The sequence below is a fragment of the Scomber japonicus genome, chromosome 24, assembly GCF_027409825.1.
Source record: "Scomber japonicus isolate fScoJap1 chromosome 24, fScoJap1.pri, whole genome shotgun sequence".
Classification (NCBI taxonomy): Eukaryota; Metazoa; Chordata; class Actinopteri; order Scombriformes; family Scombridae; genus Scomber; species Scomber japonicus.
Genome location: NC_070601.1, coordinates 8,865,125 through 8,886,676, shown reverse-complemented (window position 1 = coordinate 8,886,676; position 21,552 = coordinate 8,865,125). Strand labels below are relative to the sequence as shown.

The window sequence follows — 21,552 nt, the reverse complement described above, 5'->3', positions numbered from 1 at the left end:
TTTAATTCATGATAAATTAGGCTAAGTAGAACATTAAAATCAAATAGAAGACTCTGTTTTCTTGTGATTGCAACTTAAATGTCTTATTATCTCAGGATAATACGTTTCTGTACTCCATAGTCAATATAAATGGATTTGACCATGAAATCATTTTTCTCATCTCTGAGAGAAAGAGGAGAGCAAAGCAAACATGAAAGAGAAGAATCTTTAAATGTTATCTTGAAATAATGAGGTTAAGTTGTTATCTGGGGATTTAAGTCTTCAAAAATGCAGTTTTTCCAGCAGTTTGTCATCTCAAGATAACATAATGGTGAGTCTTTGAGTTTTTGCTGCTCTTGGCTTCTATGTCTTGACATAAGCTTCTTTATGGGTAAAAACTGAGTATGTCATCTGATTCATGTGTCTCCCTGGCTGTGTGTCCGGAGTTACCTTTGAAGCAAATGCACCTAAGAGATGAGAAGAAGTGTAATGACAGATAACAGGCTGGTCTTCAGTTCAGGTAGCTTGTTAGCTTGCTTTCACAATTCTACAACAAACAAAAAATTCTAATGATTGAGGGCCAAACCTGACATTTAAATTATTACTAAAATTAACTGATCAATTGAAAAATTTAACATTTTTCATTCAGTCGATCAGTTTATCTCTAATTACATAAAGTTTGATCCAAGAAAGACACCAGAGACACAGCACCAGGGAAACATAATATGTATGAGAAATGAATCACAGTGAACTGTGGGATTGTTTTCCTGATGAATTCACTGATATCAGATATATACTGTATGAAGCCGAATCAGTTTTCCGTGGCATGTTTAGACAAATGTTGAAGCTACTCTTAACATTTAGACCTCTTCCCTTCTGACAAAAATGATGTACAGTAGAGACCGCTGCAGGTGCTGTAAAGAACCGTGAATGAACCTCTAGCAAAATGCTCTGCAAATATGTAGTGGTTCAAAAGAGGATTAAGTCCCTTACAAATAATTTGTTATGTCTTGGTCCAAGATCTATACAGAGTGCTATCTAAATAAGTTAAGATTTTGAATGACAAGACTGTGAATCACACTTGCAAAAAGATAAGCTAGAAACTGCTACAGTACTTCTAGGGTAATTTCCATTTTTGGATTAATATGCTATCATAAATAGATAGAAACCTGCTCAAAATTGGTTAAAAAGCAGTTCAACAGTATATCTTGTATGGAGGAAGAAGTTGCCACACTGACCACAGTGGGTTAAGTCTGGGTCACTATTCTTGATGAGTGGGTTACAGTTAGGCAATTAAACACTTATTATAAATAGTTCATTCTGGATGTATGGCTGAATGAGAACTCCCAGAAGAAAGTTGGAGGTTTTATAGCCTGTGTCGACCATCCACCACACCTCCACCTCGCTACATAGAGGACACTATTTCCTGATTGAGTATTGAACACTGTCATCACACGTAAATAGTGAGTTTGCTGACGGGGCTATAAACTTCTAATCTTGATAATACGTACTTTAATTACTCAGAAAACTAGGCAGAAGCAACTTTGTGAAAGTGCACCATCTGTTACTGTAATGCTGTGTGGCAAATTATTTACTTAAACCTTCACAAAGCAGAAATAGACTCTGCCCTATATAAGAGATATGTGACTGTGCTCAAGAATTTTACAGTCTGACACAGTTTGGAGACATCTTGAAGGGACCTAATTTGCGAGGCCTAATTAGAATGAGTTTCAAAAGAGAACATTGCCGAACCTTCCTCTTCCTCCTCCTCATCACCTCCCTGACAACAACCTAAAGGTTGACCTGACATGAAAACACTGAGCAGATGTTTTCCCTTGGTGCAAAGCAGCTCTCGATTGATTGATTTAGATACAAAATAAGGTGCCATTCTCTTTTTTTTGGATAGATCACTTTGTATAGATCTGGATAAAAAGCTGAAGGAGTACGCAAAATAAAAAAAAAGTTTCTACTATGTGAATCTGGGCACAGATTATTTCAAGAATCAGTAGAATTTTTTGCCCACATTTATCTGTTTTGGAGTACACAGTTTGTTTGTTTGTTAATGGACTGAAACACCAAGACTGCAAATGGAACAAAGTGTTAAAGTGCATATGCTACTGTTTACAAGCACGCTTATGTCTCATTCTGCCCCATAACATGAATCCCATTGGTTGATTGAACAGGAAGTCATTTTCCATTTGAAATCAAACCAACCAATGTCGGGCTGGGCTGCTTGAGACAATCAGAAGGGATTTCCAGACCAGCGTTTCACCATCCCTGTCTTTGTTAACACTCTAAAATTATGAGAAATGTCCTTTTTAGAGTCGTGGAATTAGATCTAATAGAAAATATAAAACCACGCTCATTTACAGACCTCAACAACGTCCTGGCTTTCTTTTACTTTAGCTCAAACTTTACCTGTGGCCAAACTTTTGTCTCAAAGGTGACATACATACAAATTTTATTTATCCTGGATTTAAATCTTCAAGGTGACCACAAAATACAGAAATTAATAATAGGGAGGATTTTCTTTGGTAAAATGTAAAACAAAAGAAAAAAAAAGAAGCTAAAGAACAAACATTTATTCCACTAGAAAAATAATAGATGAATATTTGCTGGCGATTATTTTTATAACAAATAAATGTACATAATGTCTTTGAGAGATGCTATTTGCTGTATACATGTGCTGAAATGAGACGACGACCCTACGTGGGACACTTGGAACAACAGCAAGGTCCAGCATACAAAGTTTCAGTAATGTGCAATACAAAAACGGCATGCTGTTTTAAAATGAGGAACTCCATGTACTGTACTATGCAACCGCAAACTGTGTACATCGCTTCATGCTGTGGCTTCTCCAACCACCCTTTTCCAAGCAGCTTCATCTGGACTTTTAAGGGAATTTTGTGTTTTATCTTTCTTTTTCTTTTTTTCTGTGGAAGATGAAAACCTAAGCGGCTAATGCGGTATTGCATGCATAATATACCATTCTAATTTATAAAAAGGAATTAAAGAAAAATACATGAAATTGGAGGTGATTGTGTTTAAAGGCAGAGCTACAAGTGACTTAAAACATTTCTTTTTCCAAATAAAAGAGTCGTTCTAAAATTGTAGACAGATTTTTTTTTCATTGCAAAAGAATATCATATATTTTGTTGATGGTTTGTGATTGCTGTTGAATTTTAAGTCATTAACAGGGAAACTTTTAGGGTTTGGGGGCATTCACTGAACTCCAACCAAACCTAACATCCAGTGGTGAACAGCAGGTGCTTCTATCTTCTGATTGCTGCTCTACTTCAATATATGTAATTACAGTCAAGACAGCATACTATAATATGTAGTCACCCACAATTTAAACTTATATAAATATATCAGAGGCACCATGTCCATTTCTGGCACACTTGTTATTAGTACCAGTTTCTAATAATGTTACAACACACAAACATTTAGTTATTTTCTTTCTCGGTATGTAGGTAGGCTACAGGTAGGCTGTTAATGACATCTTAAAGGAATAAATAAAATCTTTTTTTTAATTTATTAATTTATTCATGGATTAACAAAAATAGAAGAATATGTTATTAAAAACAACTGAATCAAAAAAAAAATTCAGTCCTGGACTTTTTGGTCTAGACCGGCCCACTACTATCCGCATGCAGAGACTGTGCCAACTCGCGTTGATGTACATTTAAACACACAAGCCCTTAATAACAGTAGTATAGTGAACAATATCCCTTATATTCTGGAGACTTGAATAGACTTGAATTAGTAGTTTCACATTATTAACTGTATAATGTGAAACTGTTGAACAGGCAATAAACCATAAACACTGACTGAAAAAAATATGTAAAGCATAGGCTACATATGTGTTATGTTGTTAGATCAATGTCCTTCATGAACAAATTGGACTGTGAATTCATCCTTTCTCTCACTTTTTTGTAGTTTTCGGATAAGGCTTGAAATCAATTTAGACTTAAACTTAAACTTAGATACAGATACAGGACATTTAGATAGAAAAAAGACGTTTTGCTGCTCACAGACCGGAAGTGACGTCGAACGCGTCACAGCACGGCGAGGGCTCAGTCCGCCAGTACAGGTGAGGGGGGAAGGGTAATCACGTGACACGTGAACACTCATTGGCGCTGATAGATAGATAGATATATAGATAGATAGATGAAGAATCAATGACTCATTGGGTAAGACATCTTCTCACTTACTCAGAGGTTGTGAGTTTAATTCCAGCTTGCTACTTTAAAAAATGAGGTCAGGCTCAAATTGGCTCAAGGTGTTGTCAATTCATGTTTTCAGTCTTCAGAGGTGTATTTTGGGCCTGACTTGTGATTACATCTTCACATTTTTAAGAGCAACACCCAAATGGAACCATTAAAGATTAGCTTCAGCAGCAGAACCAGTCTGATAACCAGTAGGCTAACACCAGCACCAGTTTTACCTGGAGGGGGGTGTTACCTAAAGTCATGTGATGCCGGTCACATGACTACCATGTAGTCACACTGTCATCATTGAGTAAAGCAGCTGTTTGGACTCTTCATGGTAAGTTTGCTTTCTTTAATACTTATGTTAACTTTATGTACAGTAACTTTACACTGTGTTTCTTGCTCTTTCATGTTTGTAGTTCATATTTTTATTTATTAAAAAAAAAGTAAGTATAACAGAATACCTGCAACACCTGCTAGGCTGTCAGTATTATGCATAATAAATAATATAATATATTAATCCAAATAGTGGATCTGTTGCAAGAAATCCACTTTATTTTTAACAGGTTATTTGTGAGTTATAGGCCAGATCTTGTTAAACTAATTAAGGCCCCTTGTAGGTTTAAAAATTGTTTCATAAAGAATTTAACGGCATCTTAAAATAGAACAGTCATTAAACATCACTTTTATTATTTAGTTGAAATTAATAAAAACAAGTCAAGATGAATAACGTAACTTACTTGTACATGTCATGCACCCTGCAAATATTTCCCAGTGAGTCCAGCAAACACCTCATCTATATTAAATCATCACTCCTGCAATTCTTCAAATCAGTCTCAAGTCCATAAATCCATATGTGTTGTATATGTGTGTGCTGTATTTTTAAGGGACCCTCTGATGCTCCATGTGTGCCTCCTGCAGGTGACACTTCATCTTTTGCTGCTCCCCAGAGAGGTACATCCAACGCTGGAGATGTGGAAAAAAAGGGGTAAAATAACTGTTAGTGGTTAATATGATCTTCAGACTCATCAGTGTTATTAGTTATTTTTCAATTATTATTCAAGCTTATTCAACCACCAGAAAATCTTCAGAAAGAAAATACAAGTTTTTCTTTTCAGGCAAATGTATTACAGCATATAAACACACACAATAAGTTGTTGATGCCTGTCTAACTCTACAGGATCCTTTCCCATCCCAGACCTCCTTCCTTTCTCCTCCTTCACCATCATCAGTGGAACTACCAGCACCTCCTGCTGTTGTGAGTAACTTGGTTAAATTGCCATTTCAACTTGAAACATAGAATAGAAATACTTTATTGTCATTAGTGCATGAAAATTGTCTTTGATCTCACTGGTAAAAAATAATATATAGAACACATAGAGCAGATAAAATAAACACATTCATTCCATTACACATAGACATATGTCTGGGAGATGGACACAGCACATCACATTTACCCCCCCAGGGGTAGAAAACGCCAATTCCAGCCCGTTAATAGTGCTCCTACCTACTCCTCCCTTTCATCTAGCTTTCCATAGTTTGTTGACCATGGAAATTGCATTTGGAATAAAAGAGTCTTTGTAGATAACATTGTTAACATAATTTTATGTTTCTATTCAGTTGTAGATCTCTGCTGCTGCTGCCGCCGTAGACGATGACGCCACATCAGGACCACAGATGGGTGTCTGCAGCTTTATTCAAGGACCCTCCCCTTCAGCTGTGAGGGGAGGGGGAGATAAGAGGGTAAGAGGGAGGGGTAGCATGCACTATTGGCAAAAGCCATCCATGGTTCCATAACCCCCTACTTCCACCTCTCCCAGACTCCAGGGGGCAGCACCCCCAGAGTGTTTCTCCTCCCTGCCTTGCCCTCCTACACTAACCACTTATGACAATCCAGGTGCTGGCAACGGGCAGATTCGAATCTGCCCGCACTCATCCAACACATTGAGCCACACAACAAGACAGAAGTGAATGATCATCTTTCAAGGTTTTCAATCTCCAGTAGTGTGTCTGACTTTAAAAATTCCAAACAACTTCTAAACTTCAAATAAACTGTCCGACACAGTGAGCTACACAACCAGATGCTACAGAGGAGTTTTCATCAGAGCTCTTCAACCTTCAGTGGTGTAGCTGACCCATATGTGCCAAATATTACACACTCAGAGCTATAGAGAGTTTTCACAGTGGATTTCAGCCTTTTAGGACTTGAAGATATTCAAGACTTTAACCAAAAAATAATCAGACAGCTCCAACAGATGTTTTTGCACAGCTTTCAACGTATGTATTGAAAAATTTAAGGTTTGAAGCCACCTCACGTCCGCAGACGTATTTGAGATCTGTGTTAATGGCTCCGTCACTACACCAGGTTGTGTCGCCTTTTCAACCTTCAGTCATGTGACTCCATTTTTCCTCTTATGTATTTTAAAATATATTAGCTTGTTGTTAGAGTCACTTCAGAGTTTAAGGTTTACATCCACACTTTGACTCATTATTTTACTGGACTTTTTTACTCCTAAATCCGCTCTTAAGTCCCTTTTTACATACAACTCATAGTAAAGTGCTTCAGACAGGCCCAGCTGGATCTAACAGGTGTGTTAACGAGACCAATCAAACACAACATGGAGGTGTCTTTGTCTTGTCTGCACACCCAGATTCAGGGTAAGAAATGTTTCAAACTTTTAAATGAAGACACATCTTTCTGTTTCTTCCCACAAACTTGCTTTAATAAGTTACCCACATATACACTCATAGTTATTCAAAGTACAAGAGTTCAGTCATTGTTTTATCAAATTTAATGTCTCAATATGTAGACATGTCAACACCAGAGAGCATCAAAAACTTCATATTAAATCTAAACATCACTTTTTTCTTATTTACAGTCAACTTCTGATTATTAGAAACTACTTTTTGTTTCTTCATCTCACTTTAAATCACCATGACTACATCTGGGAACTGTGTTAAACCATCTTCCCTGGAACAAACACAAACATTTAGCTTCACTCTCACACAACAGGAGCACCACCAGCTCTGCTGCACCTCCCTTTATTGATTAAGCACCTCCCTTTATTAATTAAGCACCTCCCACCAACACACCTTCCCACACACTGCATTAAAACCACACTTTAACAACATTACTAAAGATATTGATTGTAGACAGCATGGCTAGACACATACATAGAGAACATCTGCAGCGCCAAACAAAGACTAAGACAAACATTAGCAGCTGGACTGTGTCTCTTCTCTTTCACTCCAATTCTCAAACTTCTCAGTTGAGGAGTCAGCTAAATGTTAAACTTTTATTTTCATTAGTTAAGTGTCACTTAAAGCCTGTCAAATGTATTCATCAAACGTATCACAGTTTATCTCTGCAGAGATAGCTCAGCAGGATGAGTGACAGCTCTTTGTCTCTGTGTATCAGAAGAGTTGTTGGTTCAATCCCTGCAGCAGGATGGAAATATTCTTGTTAACTCAGGTTTACACACCAGTCATACTGCCCCCTATAGGCTGCTTCACTAAGTACACACACTCAGGTTAAAGTGCCACAGGAAAGGAACCACATCCACACTTTCATTTGGGGATTTGGAATTTTAGGCCTATAGGAAGGCGGTGGGCTTATGGCTATTGGGTATTTGTGTAATAAGCAACAAACATGTTATAGGCAAGACACTTCCAACTGTTTTAAAAACTCGTTCACCCTTTCCACTAAAAAAATGTCACCCAGATGGAATTTTTTCCCTCATAACCCCCTGCAGGCAGACCTCCGAAACATCGGGGGAGGACAAGGCCCCCCCCCTCACCCACTCCACGTGGGACACAGTTTTAGTATGATCCAGTTACTGATGCAGGAGAGGGATCGAACCAGCCACCTCACGTCCGCAGACGTATTTGAGATCTGTGTTAACGGCTCCGTCACTACACCAGGTCCCCTTCACACTTGCACTGCTTCTCTCAACACTTTTCAACCTCTCCTCTCTGTGATGTCACTGAAAAGTCTCATGCAGGCCCGGGATCGAACCCACCACCCTTAAAATCCAAACCGGCTGTCTAACACACTCAACCACAGCCATACACTAACTCCACAAGTCTTCATCAGCTTTTCAGTCTCCAGCAGTTTGTCTGACTTACAAAACTTCAACAACAGCTGGGATTGAACCCACAACCTTGTGACTACAGACTCACAGAGCAACACACTGAGCTACAGAGTCACACTAACTGTTTGTTCTTATTTAATATTTTCACTCCTCAGTGGGATTGAACCAACAACTCTACTGATACACAGAAACAAAGAGCTGTCACTCAAAAAACTCATCAAACTATTGAAACTACAGGACCAAGTCCTTAAATAGATGATTTAGACAGTCCGTCTCAATCGTTAAGCATGTTATTCATTATAAAAATAAAAAGACCCTTCACTGAATTGAACCCACAATCTTAAAACTTGAGGGTTGCAGTCTAACACTTTGAGCTACAGAGTCAAGCTGCTGCTGAGAGGTTTCACCAAAGCTTTTCAGTCTTCATCCAGCAGCTGCTCAAGACATTGTTTAACACAGCGCAGTGCTGGCTCAAATGGGCTCAAGGTGTTGTCAATTAATGTTTTCAATCTTCAGTGGTTGATTTTGTGCCTGACTTGTGATTCAGGATTAAACCCACTACCCACATGCTGGCTTTAAAAAATCTCCAAGCAGTTTTGGCTTCAACCTTAAACCCTTTGAATTCACTCAAAATACACTCAAAGTGTTAGACAGCTACACTCAAGTTCTAAGATTGTGGATTCAATTCGGTAACAGGCCATTTTATTTTTAAAATGAGTAATCAATCAATCAATCAATCAATCTTTATTTGTATAGCGCCAAATCACAGCAGAGTTATCTCAAGGAACTTCACACATAGCAGGTTCTAAACCGAACTCTTCAGGTTTTAACATCAGTGAACATCTTGTGTGGGTTTATGCAGATAAAGACATCAGTGTGTTTTCTGAGCAGGAACCTCTGATGATAATGTGTACAGATAAGATGAAACATGGAGAGGAATGTACAGTTACAGCTGTTACACTTGCTTGTTTTGTTTTATAGTAAAATGTGTTTTAGATACACAATCTACAGGCATCATAAACAATCACCACATACATATATATGACGTAACATCATGTATAAATAGCTTGTGTGTGAGTGCTTCTCTCGCTTACGGCCATACCTGGTAAATTAATAAGAACAAAAGATATAATTTGTGCAGCAATTTTTATTTACTACCACAAAATAATTACAAAATATAAGCATAAAGCTGGTTCACAATTTACAAGTAATATTACAAAGTCAGAATAAATACCATGTAATGTAAATAAGCAGTTTTGACAATCTTAAATATTACTTTTTCTTCTAAAAACAGGGTAGTACAAAGTGAAGCATATTCAAGTTTCCAGTGAGTTTGATTGACAACCTCAGCTGAAGTGATGGATGGGGGATGGAAACACAAACAAGGCAGAAAATGATTGAGGAAGATGAGCCCACAAATTAGCTGATGTTCATCTATGCTAAAAAACAATCCCTTATCTCACTGATCTCTCATGTTCCCACTTTCATTATATAAAAACCTGGTGAAGTTAAACGTTTTTGTGCACAAAATGTATAAAACCGATATGATGATGAACAGTCTTGGTGCTGAAACAACACAATTTCCTGACACACAGGAAAGTCCCCCTGTTGCCGACTGTCAGACATCTGGCTCGTATTTGAAGAACTGGCTTTGTTGCTCAGGCCATGTTTCCCTGAAGAGGAGATAAGGACAGTGAGTGAGATCGATCACACTTACTTTATCTCGTAATATCAAAATCATAATCTTTCAAAATGTATCTCATCATATAACAATTTCCCTCATGATGTCACTGAAAACCAGTTAATTGGACTAGTTAACGTACAGTACATCGATGGTGACTGCCTATAATGTAAATGGCTCACATATGGAGATGTAGTATTGTAAAAAGATCTTGAATCTAGCTTTTTTTTTTTTTTTTTTTTTTAAATTGTTGGGATATTTCAATTGCCACTCCTTTCTGTTCATACTTTCAACTTATAACAACAAATGATTGGAAAACCCTTCACAAATCACACGATAATTCATCAATGCTAATAGATATGTTGTAAAATAATTTAAATTCATGCAATAGTTAATTTCCAATAAATGTACAAGTCAAGTATATTTGAAGGGGATTAGAAGTATAAAACCTGCTATTTCTGTGTTTTGTGGTGCTTTTTTGTTGTTTGCAACAGTGGGTTGTGTTGTAAGGCAGTGTTTTGGTGCATGTGTAATCATGCCATAGAAATACATGATGCTAAAATGGAAATTATACCAAAAGTGTAATGAATCACTGCTGTAGCTACATTCCTGTAGGTAGAACTATGTAATGAATGTATTAGAGCTGCAACAATTAGGGCAGTCGATTAATCAATAAGTCAAGCAACGGAAAATTAATTTAGCTAATTGATTAATCACTTCTGAACAGCTTTTTTTTTAAAAAAGCTTTTGTGATAGCCAACAGAGTATATTGTCAATTGATGTCAACTTGAGTTTTGGTAAACAATGAGTAATTGACTAATCTATTAGTTGAGAAAATCATAGTAGAAAGTTTAATGACTTGGTGTAGTACCTGTGTACCTACAGCAGCTCCTCTCCTCTGCTCAGTCTTCCTTCAAGTTGTCGAGGAGCTCCTGCGTCTGCTGGGCCAGCTTCCTCTTCGCATCCCGCTGCTTCTTCAGGGCCGCATCTGCTTTCTTACTCTGGTAGATCTTCACCCCAGCAAACGCCAAACACAGCAACATTGTCTTCAGGGCCAAGATGTACAAGAGGATAGGGACATTGTCCAAAGCCTGAAAAGACACAGACAGCCACAAAGTTCAGACACTTTTCCAATGAGTGCAGGTCACAGCTATTTCTCCTGATCAGCAGAAAATGAAAGAAGACATGAGAAAGTTCTGGAAAAGTCAGGCATCCTGGTGAAGGTGAAGATGTGTCTTCCCCCTCCCCATTAGAGGTCTCAGCTGTCCTGATGGGAGGTGGGAGTTAATTTTGTCACAGAGTATAAGGAGGAGGGGATGTGTGAAAGAGAGAAGCAGCTGCACACCATGTGCTTTCTATGGAGGCCATGCACATGATTTCATCCGTCCAAACTTCTGTCAAAATATCTGATTATGATCTGATTAAGACACCTCACAGCTGCTTTCAAGACATGTTGTCCACCACTGAACACTTTAATTCGGCAGTGAAACCTATCATGTTTCATCATGTATATGTATCATGTATTATTTCAACACATTTGTAGCTGTTGTAGCTTCAGTTGTTGTTTTCAATCAGTCTGCAGGGCTAGTTTTAACTCATTTCCAAGCTGAAGTGTGATACTCGTTTTATTCATCCACTAAATTAATGTAGGGCAACACCAGAACACACAAGACAGCCCACACAGCAAAGACATACACAAAACATGCAGCAATTTTATCGTGACATCGCTGTTTTAAACTAATAAAGAGATCATATGAAGTTTACCGCAGTTGTGGCGGATGATAGCTAAAGGCTAACAGACCACAACATGTTATCAAGATAAACAGGACCCACAACGAAATGACAGGTATACTATAACTAGACATGTATTTATGTTTATGAAAGCATAAATTGGTGTTTATTTACCTTCCAGTTGATCATTTTTGCGTCTTCTATACTGCAAGTTTCTTCTCTGCGACAGAAAAACAGCTGTTATATGCTCCTCTAGAGAAGGCGGGACTTGAAGTGACGGGCCAATAGAAATGTAGTTTGTGTCAGACGTCATATGTAACGTACCCACGCCTCGACGTAAGCTCAGGCTCTTTCACGAAGTTTCAATAAACACACATAATTAACATGATAATAAAATAAATAAAAAATAAAAATTATAAAAAATCAACTCTATTCAGGGTTGATTTTGGCTCCTACATGTCTGGCCCCTAATTGCAAAACAATAATTTACGATTGCTCTGAATACATAAGAGTCAAAAACACTGTACTAAACTTTTTTTGAGAGTTTAATTGTGTTCTTTGTAACATTAATTGCATTGGTTGGTTAATCTGTGATAAAAGTCCAATATACTAATAATTTGTTTTTTTGTTTTTGTTTGTTGCAATCCACTTTAAATGCCACCACTGAAGTTCGCTTTTTATTCACAGCTTCTGGTTGGAATTGTCCAGTCCACCTTAACAGTGGCATAACGCCTGTAGAGCAGAGTTGTTGATTCATTTTCAAGTGAATTCACCTACCAGAAATGTGACTATAGATTGATATGGTCTATAATTGAATAACAATCTTAAATGTTGATCATTTTAACTGTAGCTTAATGCCCATAAACGGGTGTTCAGTCTTATTGCTGTCTCTGTCTCTGCCAGTCCAGGAATGAGTAAATTACAAGCTCCCTTACGTTTGTTATGTTCTGTGATAGTTTATTTTTCGCCATGAGTGCAAAGAAAAGAGTTCATTGGTGTTTTTTCAGTCTGAAATATGTAATTGTTAAGCTCTAGCTGCTGGATTTTGCTAATTGATACTGTAACAAATAAAAATGTAGTTTTTTTGAGGTCAGTGAGAAAAAAATACTGCAGTAGAAATAATTAAAACTCAAATACAACTTGATTGAAACTTTTTAATACCGAGCAGGTGGGTCCACAGCAAATAGGCAGAAATAACAAGAAGACTGCAGTTAAAATGATCAACATCTAGGATTGTACAATTATTAAAGATAATTTAATGTTATTAATTACTCTAAGTTCATCATTCGCTCTAGTTTTTGCGTTTTTCAGTTAGTGAAGTATCTTAAAAATGAGTGAACAACGCCCTCTGGTGGCATTAAAATACTAGTTTTAAGGTGGACTGGAAACGAGAAAGTAGGAATAAGAAACCTACTTCGGCGCTCATGTTTTTCCATGTATTAGCGGATAAAATCTCCGGCATGTTCAACACAGCCTGTGTAAATTCGCCTCAAAGACATATAGACGCAATCTACGTCAATTCAGTTGCTATTTTTACTGTATCATTTATATACTAATCTGGCATCCTATAGACATGCGTAGTCACGGTGGCCGAGAGGTTAAGGCGTTGGACTCGAAATCCAATGGGGTTTCCCCGCACAGGTTCGAATCCTGTTCGTGACGAATTTTCATTTATGCCATCTGCATCGATGCTTTTTTTCTTAAACCATGTTTGTTATTATCCTTTAAAGTGTATCAGCTTTAATTGCAATCCACGTGTTCCTCCACCATTTGTCACATTTCCCTGTCCCAAAACCAAACCGGTAACACATGATATTTTTGTTTATTTTTATATTTTACTTTGCCTTGTTATTGTGTTTTGTTCCTTGTGAGGTTGTAAAATAAGCTCAAAGTGGGTTTCTATCTTACCCACACGTTTTATTTTAATTTTACTATTTTTCTCTGAATTTCATTTTACAAATGTGCAAATAAGCCAATAAACCAATAAAGAGACCATGCTACACCAAAATTGTTGACAATGGATAGTTTCATGGACTTTCTACTTAATGATAGCATGAACTTTATAAACTTTCCATCTGTTTAAAATAAGTCAATGTTCTATTCCAAAAGCAAACCTTTTACTAAATGGCCGCCAGATGGCGCTGGTGTTTATGTTCTAAATATGCAACAGTCTAACAAACGCTCACATTCCTCACACATTATTTAAAATTCACTTTATTACAGTTATATTAATTACAGTTGTCATGATCACAGGTCCCATATATCCACAGGTGGTAGACAATAATAATTGTAAAAAAATTGCAAAATGAAAATACTGCAAAAAAGAACATCTGAATGCTTGTATTGTGTGTTTTAAAAAAATCTGCAACTGATTTACTACATGTTTAAAGCTTCATACTATGTTGTCTAATTAGGATAAACCTATCTTTGTGGACAAAATAAAATGTACAGTTGAGGCTTTCGTTTAAAGTGTACATACGGTACACACTGCACATACACAGAAAACACACACTACCAACAAAAGTTCATTTTCAAGTATAACGTCATTAACTGAGGTGTATTTATTTTTATGTCATGCAATTGTAAGGAACATTTAGAGTCCTGGCCCAGTGGCTCAGTATGTTGGCCAGAAACCCTCAATAACCTATTAGATTACTTACATTTTAAAGGGTAATGGAATATTTGATGTGTTTTTGTGGTGTCTGTTGTATTGAGCCTTAAAGTTTGTTTTTTTCCAGAGCTTTCAACCACATCTCATGATATTATTAGCAGGTGTAATTGGCAAAGTTGTAGTAATGTGACATAAATATGGGAACTCGGGTCATGTGATTTCAAAGTGGTTGTATATGTAGGTGGAGATTGTTGTAACCGTCGTTTTTGGTTACAACAATCTCTGATGAAGACCGTTCGTTGTGGTGGAAAACTCAGGTATAAACAAGAAGGTGGTCCTTGAGTAATGGCAGACTAATTGAATATGAAAATATACAGTGACTGATTAAGATTCAGTATAAGCTGCTTTTCAAACATTCACTTTGAGAAATAAATATGTAACAAATAAATACGTCAGAATTGCTTTGTGTCAGATGTGAGTTTAAGAGAAATCTATCTTGTGAAATGTGTCAAAAAGACCAAAAATAAGCTACAGGCTCCAGAGCTGAATGATTTTACAGAGTGGAAGTTTTGGGGACATCATTAGAGTGCACAATATTTACACAATGGGATCCATTTTTAAGCAATCAATAGCCATAGCTTCTTTTTTTTTGGCTTACTTTGGCTTTTAACATTAGAGTTCATGTTTTACTCTCGAACACACTGGAATGTGAAGCCAGGTAGTGTGTGCCCCAGATAATGATGCAATGACAAAAAAAAAAAAGAAAAAAAAAGAGTAATACTAAGGGAAACAAAAGAGAAGTCATGCAGTGAGTCTCCAGATACATACAGTTTATATTGTCAAGAAAGGTTCAGGCCTCACATGCTGTTTAGCTAATAAAATCATGTTGAAAGTGAGGAAATAAATAAAGTACAGCTTGATCTCACACGGATCGTTTGGCTCATATTCATCACTTTGGATCTGCAAAGACGAAGCACTCTTTTCTCTACTCTTCCATCCAGCTACGTACTATATCCATCAGTTTATTCATCTTTACACGTCTGACCATCATCTCTCGAGACCATTAAAGTGTCTTTCCCCCTTTTATCTAATAAACATGTCAATCTAACTTCATCCTCATCCATCTCTTATTGTCAACAAAACCCATAAGACCAAAACTAGCAATTGTCTGTGCAGCAATAGTTTGATTTATGACCTTCATTATTGGCTAAAACCCAATAAAAACATACAAGTTATTTCCCCTGGGTGTCATCTTTCTTCGTTATCATGGACACGGGCACTGTAGTTTATAATTCAATCCTGCACATGCCATCCTGTTGCCATAAATGCTCATTAAAGTGCCAACTGTGTATTAATCCGCAGCATAAAATAGTCCAACAAATATACCATTCACTCCTATTTTAGCATTTCTTTGCTACAAACTACAGTGCCCAGCTGTTACTGAGCCTATTTTATGAATGAAATTAATTATTCATGACCCTTTTTTTTTTAACGGGTAGGACATCAGAAAGTACTGAGATTGCTGGTTTTGGTCTTTTCATGGGATTTGTTGACATATTTTACTGTGTTGTGCTACTTTCTCTCACTTTTCCTCCAAGTCTGGATTAGTGAGGAGGATAAAGCTCAATGATAGGGATGATTTAAGTAGCTTGAACTAGCAAACTACTCCAATCTGTGCTCCAAATGACATCCCTGCATCTCATAGTAAGTCTGTGATTCTGCTGTTTGTGTGATTATCTAAGCCAAGAGCAAAAAAGATTGTATTTGTGTCCTTGCAGAGAAGTTTCCTTATACTACTTTGCCAGCTGATGCATCGTTTAAATCTAGATGTTTGTCTGTTTTGAAATCGTGCTTTGGCTGTTAGCTGTGACATCCTACTTTGAAAGCCATGTGTCCCTTCTCTAGGTGGTCCTGCATTAAATACCTCTCCTCCTGCTCGGCAGCTCCATTCTCATGTTGATGTTGAATCCAGTCAAAAATCACTAGAGGTAGGGTGTTGCTGTAAATATCTTGTCGCTCTCTGGTAACTTGCTCACTAGAAGCCATTATTATTCTCCCTAGAGACAGCAGAGGAGAACAGTCCCTGCAGTGTGACAGTGCTTCTTGTCCTCTCTCCTCTCGTTGATCCCTCCCCTTTTTTATGACAGGGTGGGAGGTTAAGGGAGGTGAGGAGGTTTCCCCCCCCTTTGCCCGTGATGATTAGGTGAAGCCAGTGGACATGCTCAGTAGCGCCCCCTGTGGTTCGTCCTGGACATGGTGAGCGGCAGTGACACGGAGGAGAGAGAGGAGACTTCCCAGTAGAGAGAACGAGACAGGAAGAGCTGGTAGAGGATCACCATGGAGATGGACTGGCAGAGGATCACGCCGATAGTCACCACCTACAGAGAGGGAAGACAAGGATGAGTCTCTGCAGCTTGATTTTTATGGCATCTAAATCCAATATTCACTCTCCTTTATGTGTGTTTTGGTCTCCATTTCTTACTGCACAGTAAATCTGTTATTGAATTGAACTCTGCTTGACCCTAAGTGTTTTTTTTTTTACTTCTTGAAGTTCTTTTTTATAGTTTGAGAAATAAATCTCATCCCTGAAGCTTCAACTGGCCTAGCTAAAGGTTTCCTCTGCAACAAAAAGGTCAAGTTACGAGTGAGGTACATTTAAAAACTGAAGCAACTGTTCCCACTTGACACCTCAAATGTAGCTGCCAAAGGTCAAATCCTCCTACCGTGAAGTGACACTTTGCTACGGTGTATGTGTGCTCAAACCTTTTCCTTCTGGTGATCACTGAACACAACGGACATGAGGACGAGGACAGGATGACAGAGGAACCACAAGAAGCATCCCTGCAGAGATAAACAAGACAGACCATATGAGTAGCTGTGGGTAAATATTTGTTTGTCTGGAGGTTGTTAGAAACTGAATGTAGAGTGTAGTCAACCTTGGCGAAGCAGAGGTAGAAGTCTCTCTTCAGGGTGCTCCTCTCAGTGGAGATGATCTGGTAGAGGACAGAGGCCAGCAGGAGGGCCAGGCCCACCCTCAGAGCTATGAGGAGGAGGCCTGCCAGACTCTGCTGGGCGTGGTAGCTGTGATGGTCACTGTGTGATTCTGAATATTGCTCCCACAGCAGCAGCACGCCCTGAAAACGACACACACTTCTCTTAAAATCCTGACTTTCCTCTGAGATTTGTAGTATTTTTTGGGTTAAATCTGAACCACGTCACTCTTAACAGATACGTATTATGTCTCCTGCGTACCTGTGTGACGACTCCACCGACAGCGACAGCCGTGGAAGCCGGAGACTGTTCCCACTGCAGAGGTCTGGACTGAGGTTTCCGGCCTCGACTCAGAGTCCAGCCCATACACAGGCTCAGTAACGTGTACAGCATGGACACCTGGGACACCATATCCCAGACTGCACAGGGTCAGGAACCGAAGGAGTGAAAATAAAAGTCATGAAACAGTGGAATCAAGCTTTAGAACCAGATAAAAATAAAGACATATTTAGGAGAACATGATGACATACACTCTGCCATACTGCCCATCAGAGGAATACCAACACCATCTCTGGAGTACCTGCAGAGCAGAAGATGAGGAGACAGGAAGCCATCAGTACATTATTTCATATTCTTCTCAGTACCAATGCATGATTAATTTCACTTTCTGTAAAGGGAACATCACCCTGCTGTTCACAGTAGATGTTAATATTTTAAATCACGGGGCAGGATTGTCGGCTTTTCCTGACTCTACCTGGCCAAGTGGATGTAGTTACAGAGAGCGGAGCAGCACTGTAACGCCAGCGCTGTGGTCAACACTTTGAGGACAGTGTGCATGGGACCTCCTTTCCTCAGAGCCTGGTACAGAGGCTGGATGTAGATACAGCAGGCGATGAAGTAGGCCAGCAGCAGGAGGAAGTAGAAACTATGAAGACCTGAGAGAGAGAGAGGATACAAAGAGTCCCACATGAATGATGCAGATGCCTCAGTCTGGAGCAATCCCCACGAGTACCACACATCAGGTGCAGAGGAGAGGATACAACTCAACTCATTGGCTGTGACTTATTAAGCAGCACTGATTGAACAAGTAGAAGAAAAAGTAGCAGCAGCTGATGACAATAGATCAGCACTGACCTCTGAGGCATCCGACATCCTCCACCACCCACCCACACTGAGTTTGTACACTGCCTCAGAGGTGGTTAACAACATAAGAAAAAAAGAAGCCACAAAAGATGCAGGGCAAAGAGCAAAATGAGCGGCAAGAGCAACAGAGTGCAAAACCTAAATGGTCTAGCAAGAGTGCTATGTGAAGCATTAGACCATAATGTATCTGCCTCTATCGCCCTGTCATCAATTACCCATGAAAAGTTGCAGCACTTTCTCCACTCACATGAACACTCCTGCATGGCCTGTCACTGTAATAATAATAATTATTATTATTATCATCATCATTATCATTATTATTTTTATATCTAGAAAAAGGACTATGTTATAGTCCAGGGGCAACTCAATGTGCTTTACATAAAAGCAAAATATCAGATGATTTGATTTAACAGTAAGAATTACTTACAAGTTATGATTAATATAACTATATCATTATTATGTTGCATCTCTGAATAGTGCAGTTTTGAGATAATCAGTATCCAATATAATAATATAGTATCCCATAGCATCCAGAAAGCCATTATTGACAGTGTTTCCTTTTGTTTAAATATTTAACACAAACATCTTTTTTTAATTGCACTACAGACACATAACAGTAGATGTGGATGACTAAAATTATACAGAAAATATGGTGACATAACTCGTACTGTTTATTATACTGGCTTCTGTAATAAGTCACTATTTGGAGTTCCCTTGTTCTGCTAGCAAAAATCAAATACAGCAAATGTTAAAGTTGGAGTTTCTACCTAAGATAATAATGATGCAATCCCTATCTCCAACAAACAAACAGATGCAGCACAGTGTGTGATTCCCAGCAAGTATTCGGGATATCTAACCTGCCTCCTCTGCACTGAAGTGATCCAGAGGGTTTCCTGCTGAGTCGGGGTTGAACAGCAGGACAGTAAAACTGAGATCAGCATGAGCAGGAATCACTGCGCCTTCCTGTAGAGACAGACAGACAACATACCACTGCTCTGATTGTCCATAAAACCTACTGACACTGGATATTACTCTGCTGCTGCCACATCAGATGTTACCTGACATGTGTATCTGTCAGCATACAGGGCCTGCCAGACTTTAGGGGAGGATTGATGAGGGATCGTCTGGTTGTGTTCTTCTTGAGTGAGTGAAACTGAAGCAAGGAGAAACACAGCAATGTTAAGTGAAAGTGACAGTGCGGTGGAAAGAGAGGAGATCAATACAGCTGCATCACATCCATCGTATCAAGTCGTCTTACTGATGAACCGGGCTCGAGTGAATTTGTCAGAGCAGCTGAGGTTGTCCAGGTCTGGGTCCATGTCCTGATACAGCAGCAATCTGGACTCCTTCTCTGCAGCCAGAGCGGGGTTATCGAGCCGGCAGACGAACAGACTGTCATCACCTACAGAAAGAAAGAGACGGCTGTTAGATTGAAAGGAAAAATTCTCTGATTCCTATGTGATTTACTGTAAGCTGTGAGGAAAATGTAATGAGTTTTTTAAGATTTTGGATTGTATTTTCCCAGCTTTAGATACATTTCACATGAAGATTCTACATAAACTTATATTTTTTAATATTCTAATTGTTGTCTAAAATGTATTTTTTCTCATGTTATGCACTTTGAGCTGCATTATAATTAATATGAAAACATTTTGTACACTAATATGATGCCGTATTATTAGTATTAATTTCTCAAAAGTATCAAAAATTGGCATGTAACATGTATTTGTTAGCAATAAAATAATGCTTTCAAAATAATCTGTATTTGATTGATAACAGTTAAGTAACACTTTGGATTCAGGACTTTTACTTTGTTATTACTCAAGTGAAAAGATCTGAATACTTCATCCATCACTGGTTTTCCCTCCTTTTTCTTGAATCAAGTAGAAACATTTGAAGAGTGGCTGATCTGTACCCTGCAGGGCTTTTAACTTAAAAAGGGCAGGTTGACAATTTGTATGTATGTCTCTAAAAAATTATTACAGCAAGAAAAAACCTGTTTCAACGTTCATTTTGGGCCTGACTGTAGTTTAAAGAGATGCTCGGGAAAAAATATGAAGCTGCCCTTTAAGTGGAGCAATTAATAAAGCTGTCACTCCAAGTCTCCCTGAATAAAAAACACTGACAAATGAAATAAGTGCTACAATAAAAATGATGTAATTCATCAGTGCATACATGATTAAAGTGATGATGGCGTGCAATTAAAAGACATGCAAAGAAAAGCGAAAGAAGCAGTGATTTGAATCTGTAAGAGTGAATGCAGTATGAGCCTGCCTCAGTAGAGATATGACACGTTAGCAGGAAAACACAGCTATCTGCTCACCTTGGTACATGAATTTAGTGATGAACTGGCCGCTTTGCTGTCTCGCCACTTCGCTCTTGAAAAGTCCCTTCACAGTTTTCCCCAAAGCGTCTGAACTGAGCAGTATTGCAGCTATAAGTGTGGCTATAACATGAGACATGTTTTACGCTATCTAACGCTGTAAAAACAGAAATAAATGTTAGCTAATCAATTCAATGAGCCACGAAGCCAGAAGTCAACCAGCTGCGTCAAGTTACCACCGTTACATAGCAACGAGCCGGAAGTCATCTGCTCCTACTCCAAATTAAAAGCCTTTCAAAACAATATAATGTTACATTTCAACTTTTTATCTGAATAGTTAAACCTCTTGGGTGTCTTTATTTGTGGTTTTAATCTCACTGTTTGTGATTGTGTTATGTGATTCAATGTTCAAACAAAAATGACTAATGGTTTTGTTTTTGCTTTATTTTGTTATTGTTGTTTTAGCTAATTTGTTTTACTTTTATGTGTGTTTTGTTTGTTTATTATTATTTTTATGTTATGTTGTTATGCTATCTTAAATTGTTATTGAACAACAATCGAAATAAATGTAATTCACAGACACAAATAAAGAGTGATTGAAAGAAATAAGAACAAAAAATGGTGTGAAGGATGACACCAAAACAACTCAAGATTCTCATTGTATTTCCTAAAATTGTGCTTTGTGGTTGATAAAATGTGGATGTAAAATGGTAAAACGTGACTTAAACATATTTTAAGAGAAAAAAATGGCAATAACCTTTGAAAATAACTTCCGGACTTTACATGTGTAT

The 21,552-nt window shown here is 38.1% G+C and overlaps 2 protein-coding genes and 1 non-coding gene across 4 annotated transcripts; 1 reads left to right on the top strand and 2 right to left on the bottom strand.

The window, feature by feature from the left end:
• Positions 1-9,420: 9,420 nt before the first annotated feature.
• LOC128354355 (small integral membrane protein 11-like) lies at positions 9,421-11,952 on the bottom strand. 2 transcript variants are annotated; one of them, XM_053314592.1, is made up of 3 exons: positions 11,868-11,952; positions 10,834-11,053; positions 9,421-9,954 (listed from the first exon to the last, which is right to left on the bottom strand). In XM_053314592.1, exons 1-2 carry the CDS (start codon positions 11,880-11,882, stop codon positions 10,865-10,867), a joined length of 204 nt encoding a protein of 67 aa, XP_053170567.1. In that variant the 5' UTR covers positions 11,883-11,952; the 3' UTR covers positions 9,421-9,954; positions 10,834-10,864. The 2 variants fall into 2 exon arrangements, with proteins under 2 accessions (XP_053170567.1, XP_053170568.1); XM_053314593.1 differs by having other exon boundaries at positions 10,846-11,053.
• Positions 11,953-13,273: 1,321 nt separating this feature from the next.
• On the top strand, positions 13,274-13,355 carry trnas-cga (transfer RNA serine (anticodon CGA)). The gene has a single exon. It is a non-coding gene; the product is annotated as a tRNA-Ser (tRNA).
• Positions 13,356-13,897: 542 nt separating this feature from the next.
• gpr180 (G protein-coupled receptor 180) lies at positions 13,898-21,118 on the bottom strand. The gene is made up of 10 exons (XM_053314445.1): positions 20,762-21,118; positions 19,697-19,840; positions 19,497-19,591; positions 19,296-19,401; positions 18,050-18,230; positions 17,826-17,875; positions 17,557-17,714; positions 17,241-17,438; positions 17,068-17,145; positions 13,898-16,682 (listed from the first exon to the last, which is right to left on the bottom strand). The coding sequence occupies exons 1-10, from the start codon at positions 20,898-20,900 to the stop codon at positions 16,527-16,529; spliced, it is 1,305 nt and encodes a 434-aa protein (XP_053170420.1). The 5' UTR covers positions 20,901-21,118; the 3' UTR covers positions 13,898-16,526.
• Between the last annotated feature and the right edge of the window lie 434 nt (positions 21,119-21,552).

Coding starts and splice junctions, on each gene's coding strand:
- gpr180 (XM_053314445.1), bottom strand. CDS start 20,900: ATGTCTCATGTTATAGCCACACTTATAGCTGCAATACTGCTCAGTTCA. Junction 17,715..17,825: donor GATGGGCAGTATGGCAGAGT/GTATGTCATCAT, acceptor GACCCTGTGCAG/TCTGGGATATGGTGTCCCAG. Junction 17,439..17,556: donor TCGGTGGAGTCGTCACACAG/GTACGCAGGAGA, acceptor TGTCGTTTTCAG/GGCGTGCTGCTGCTGTGGGA.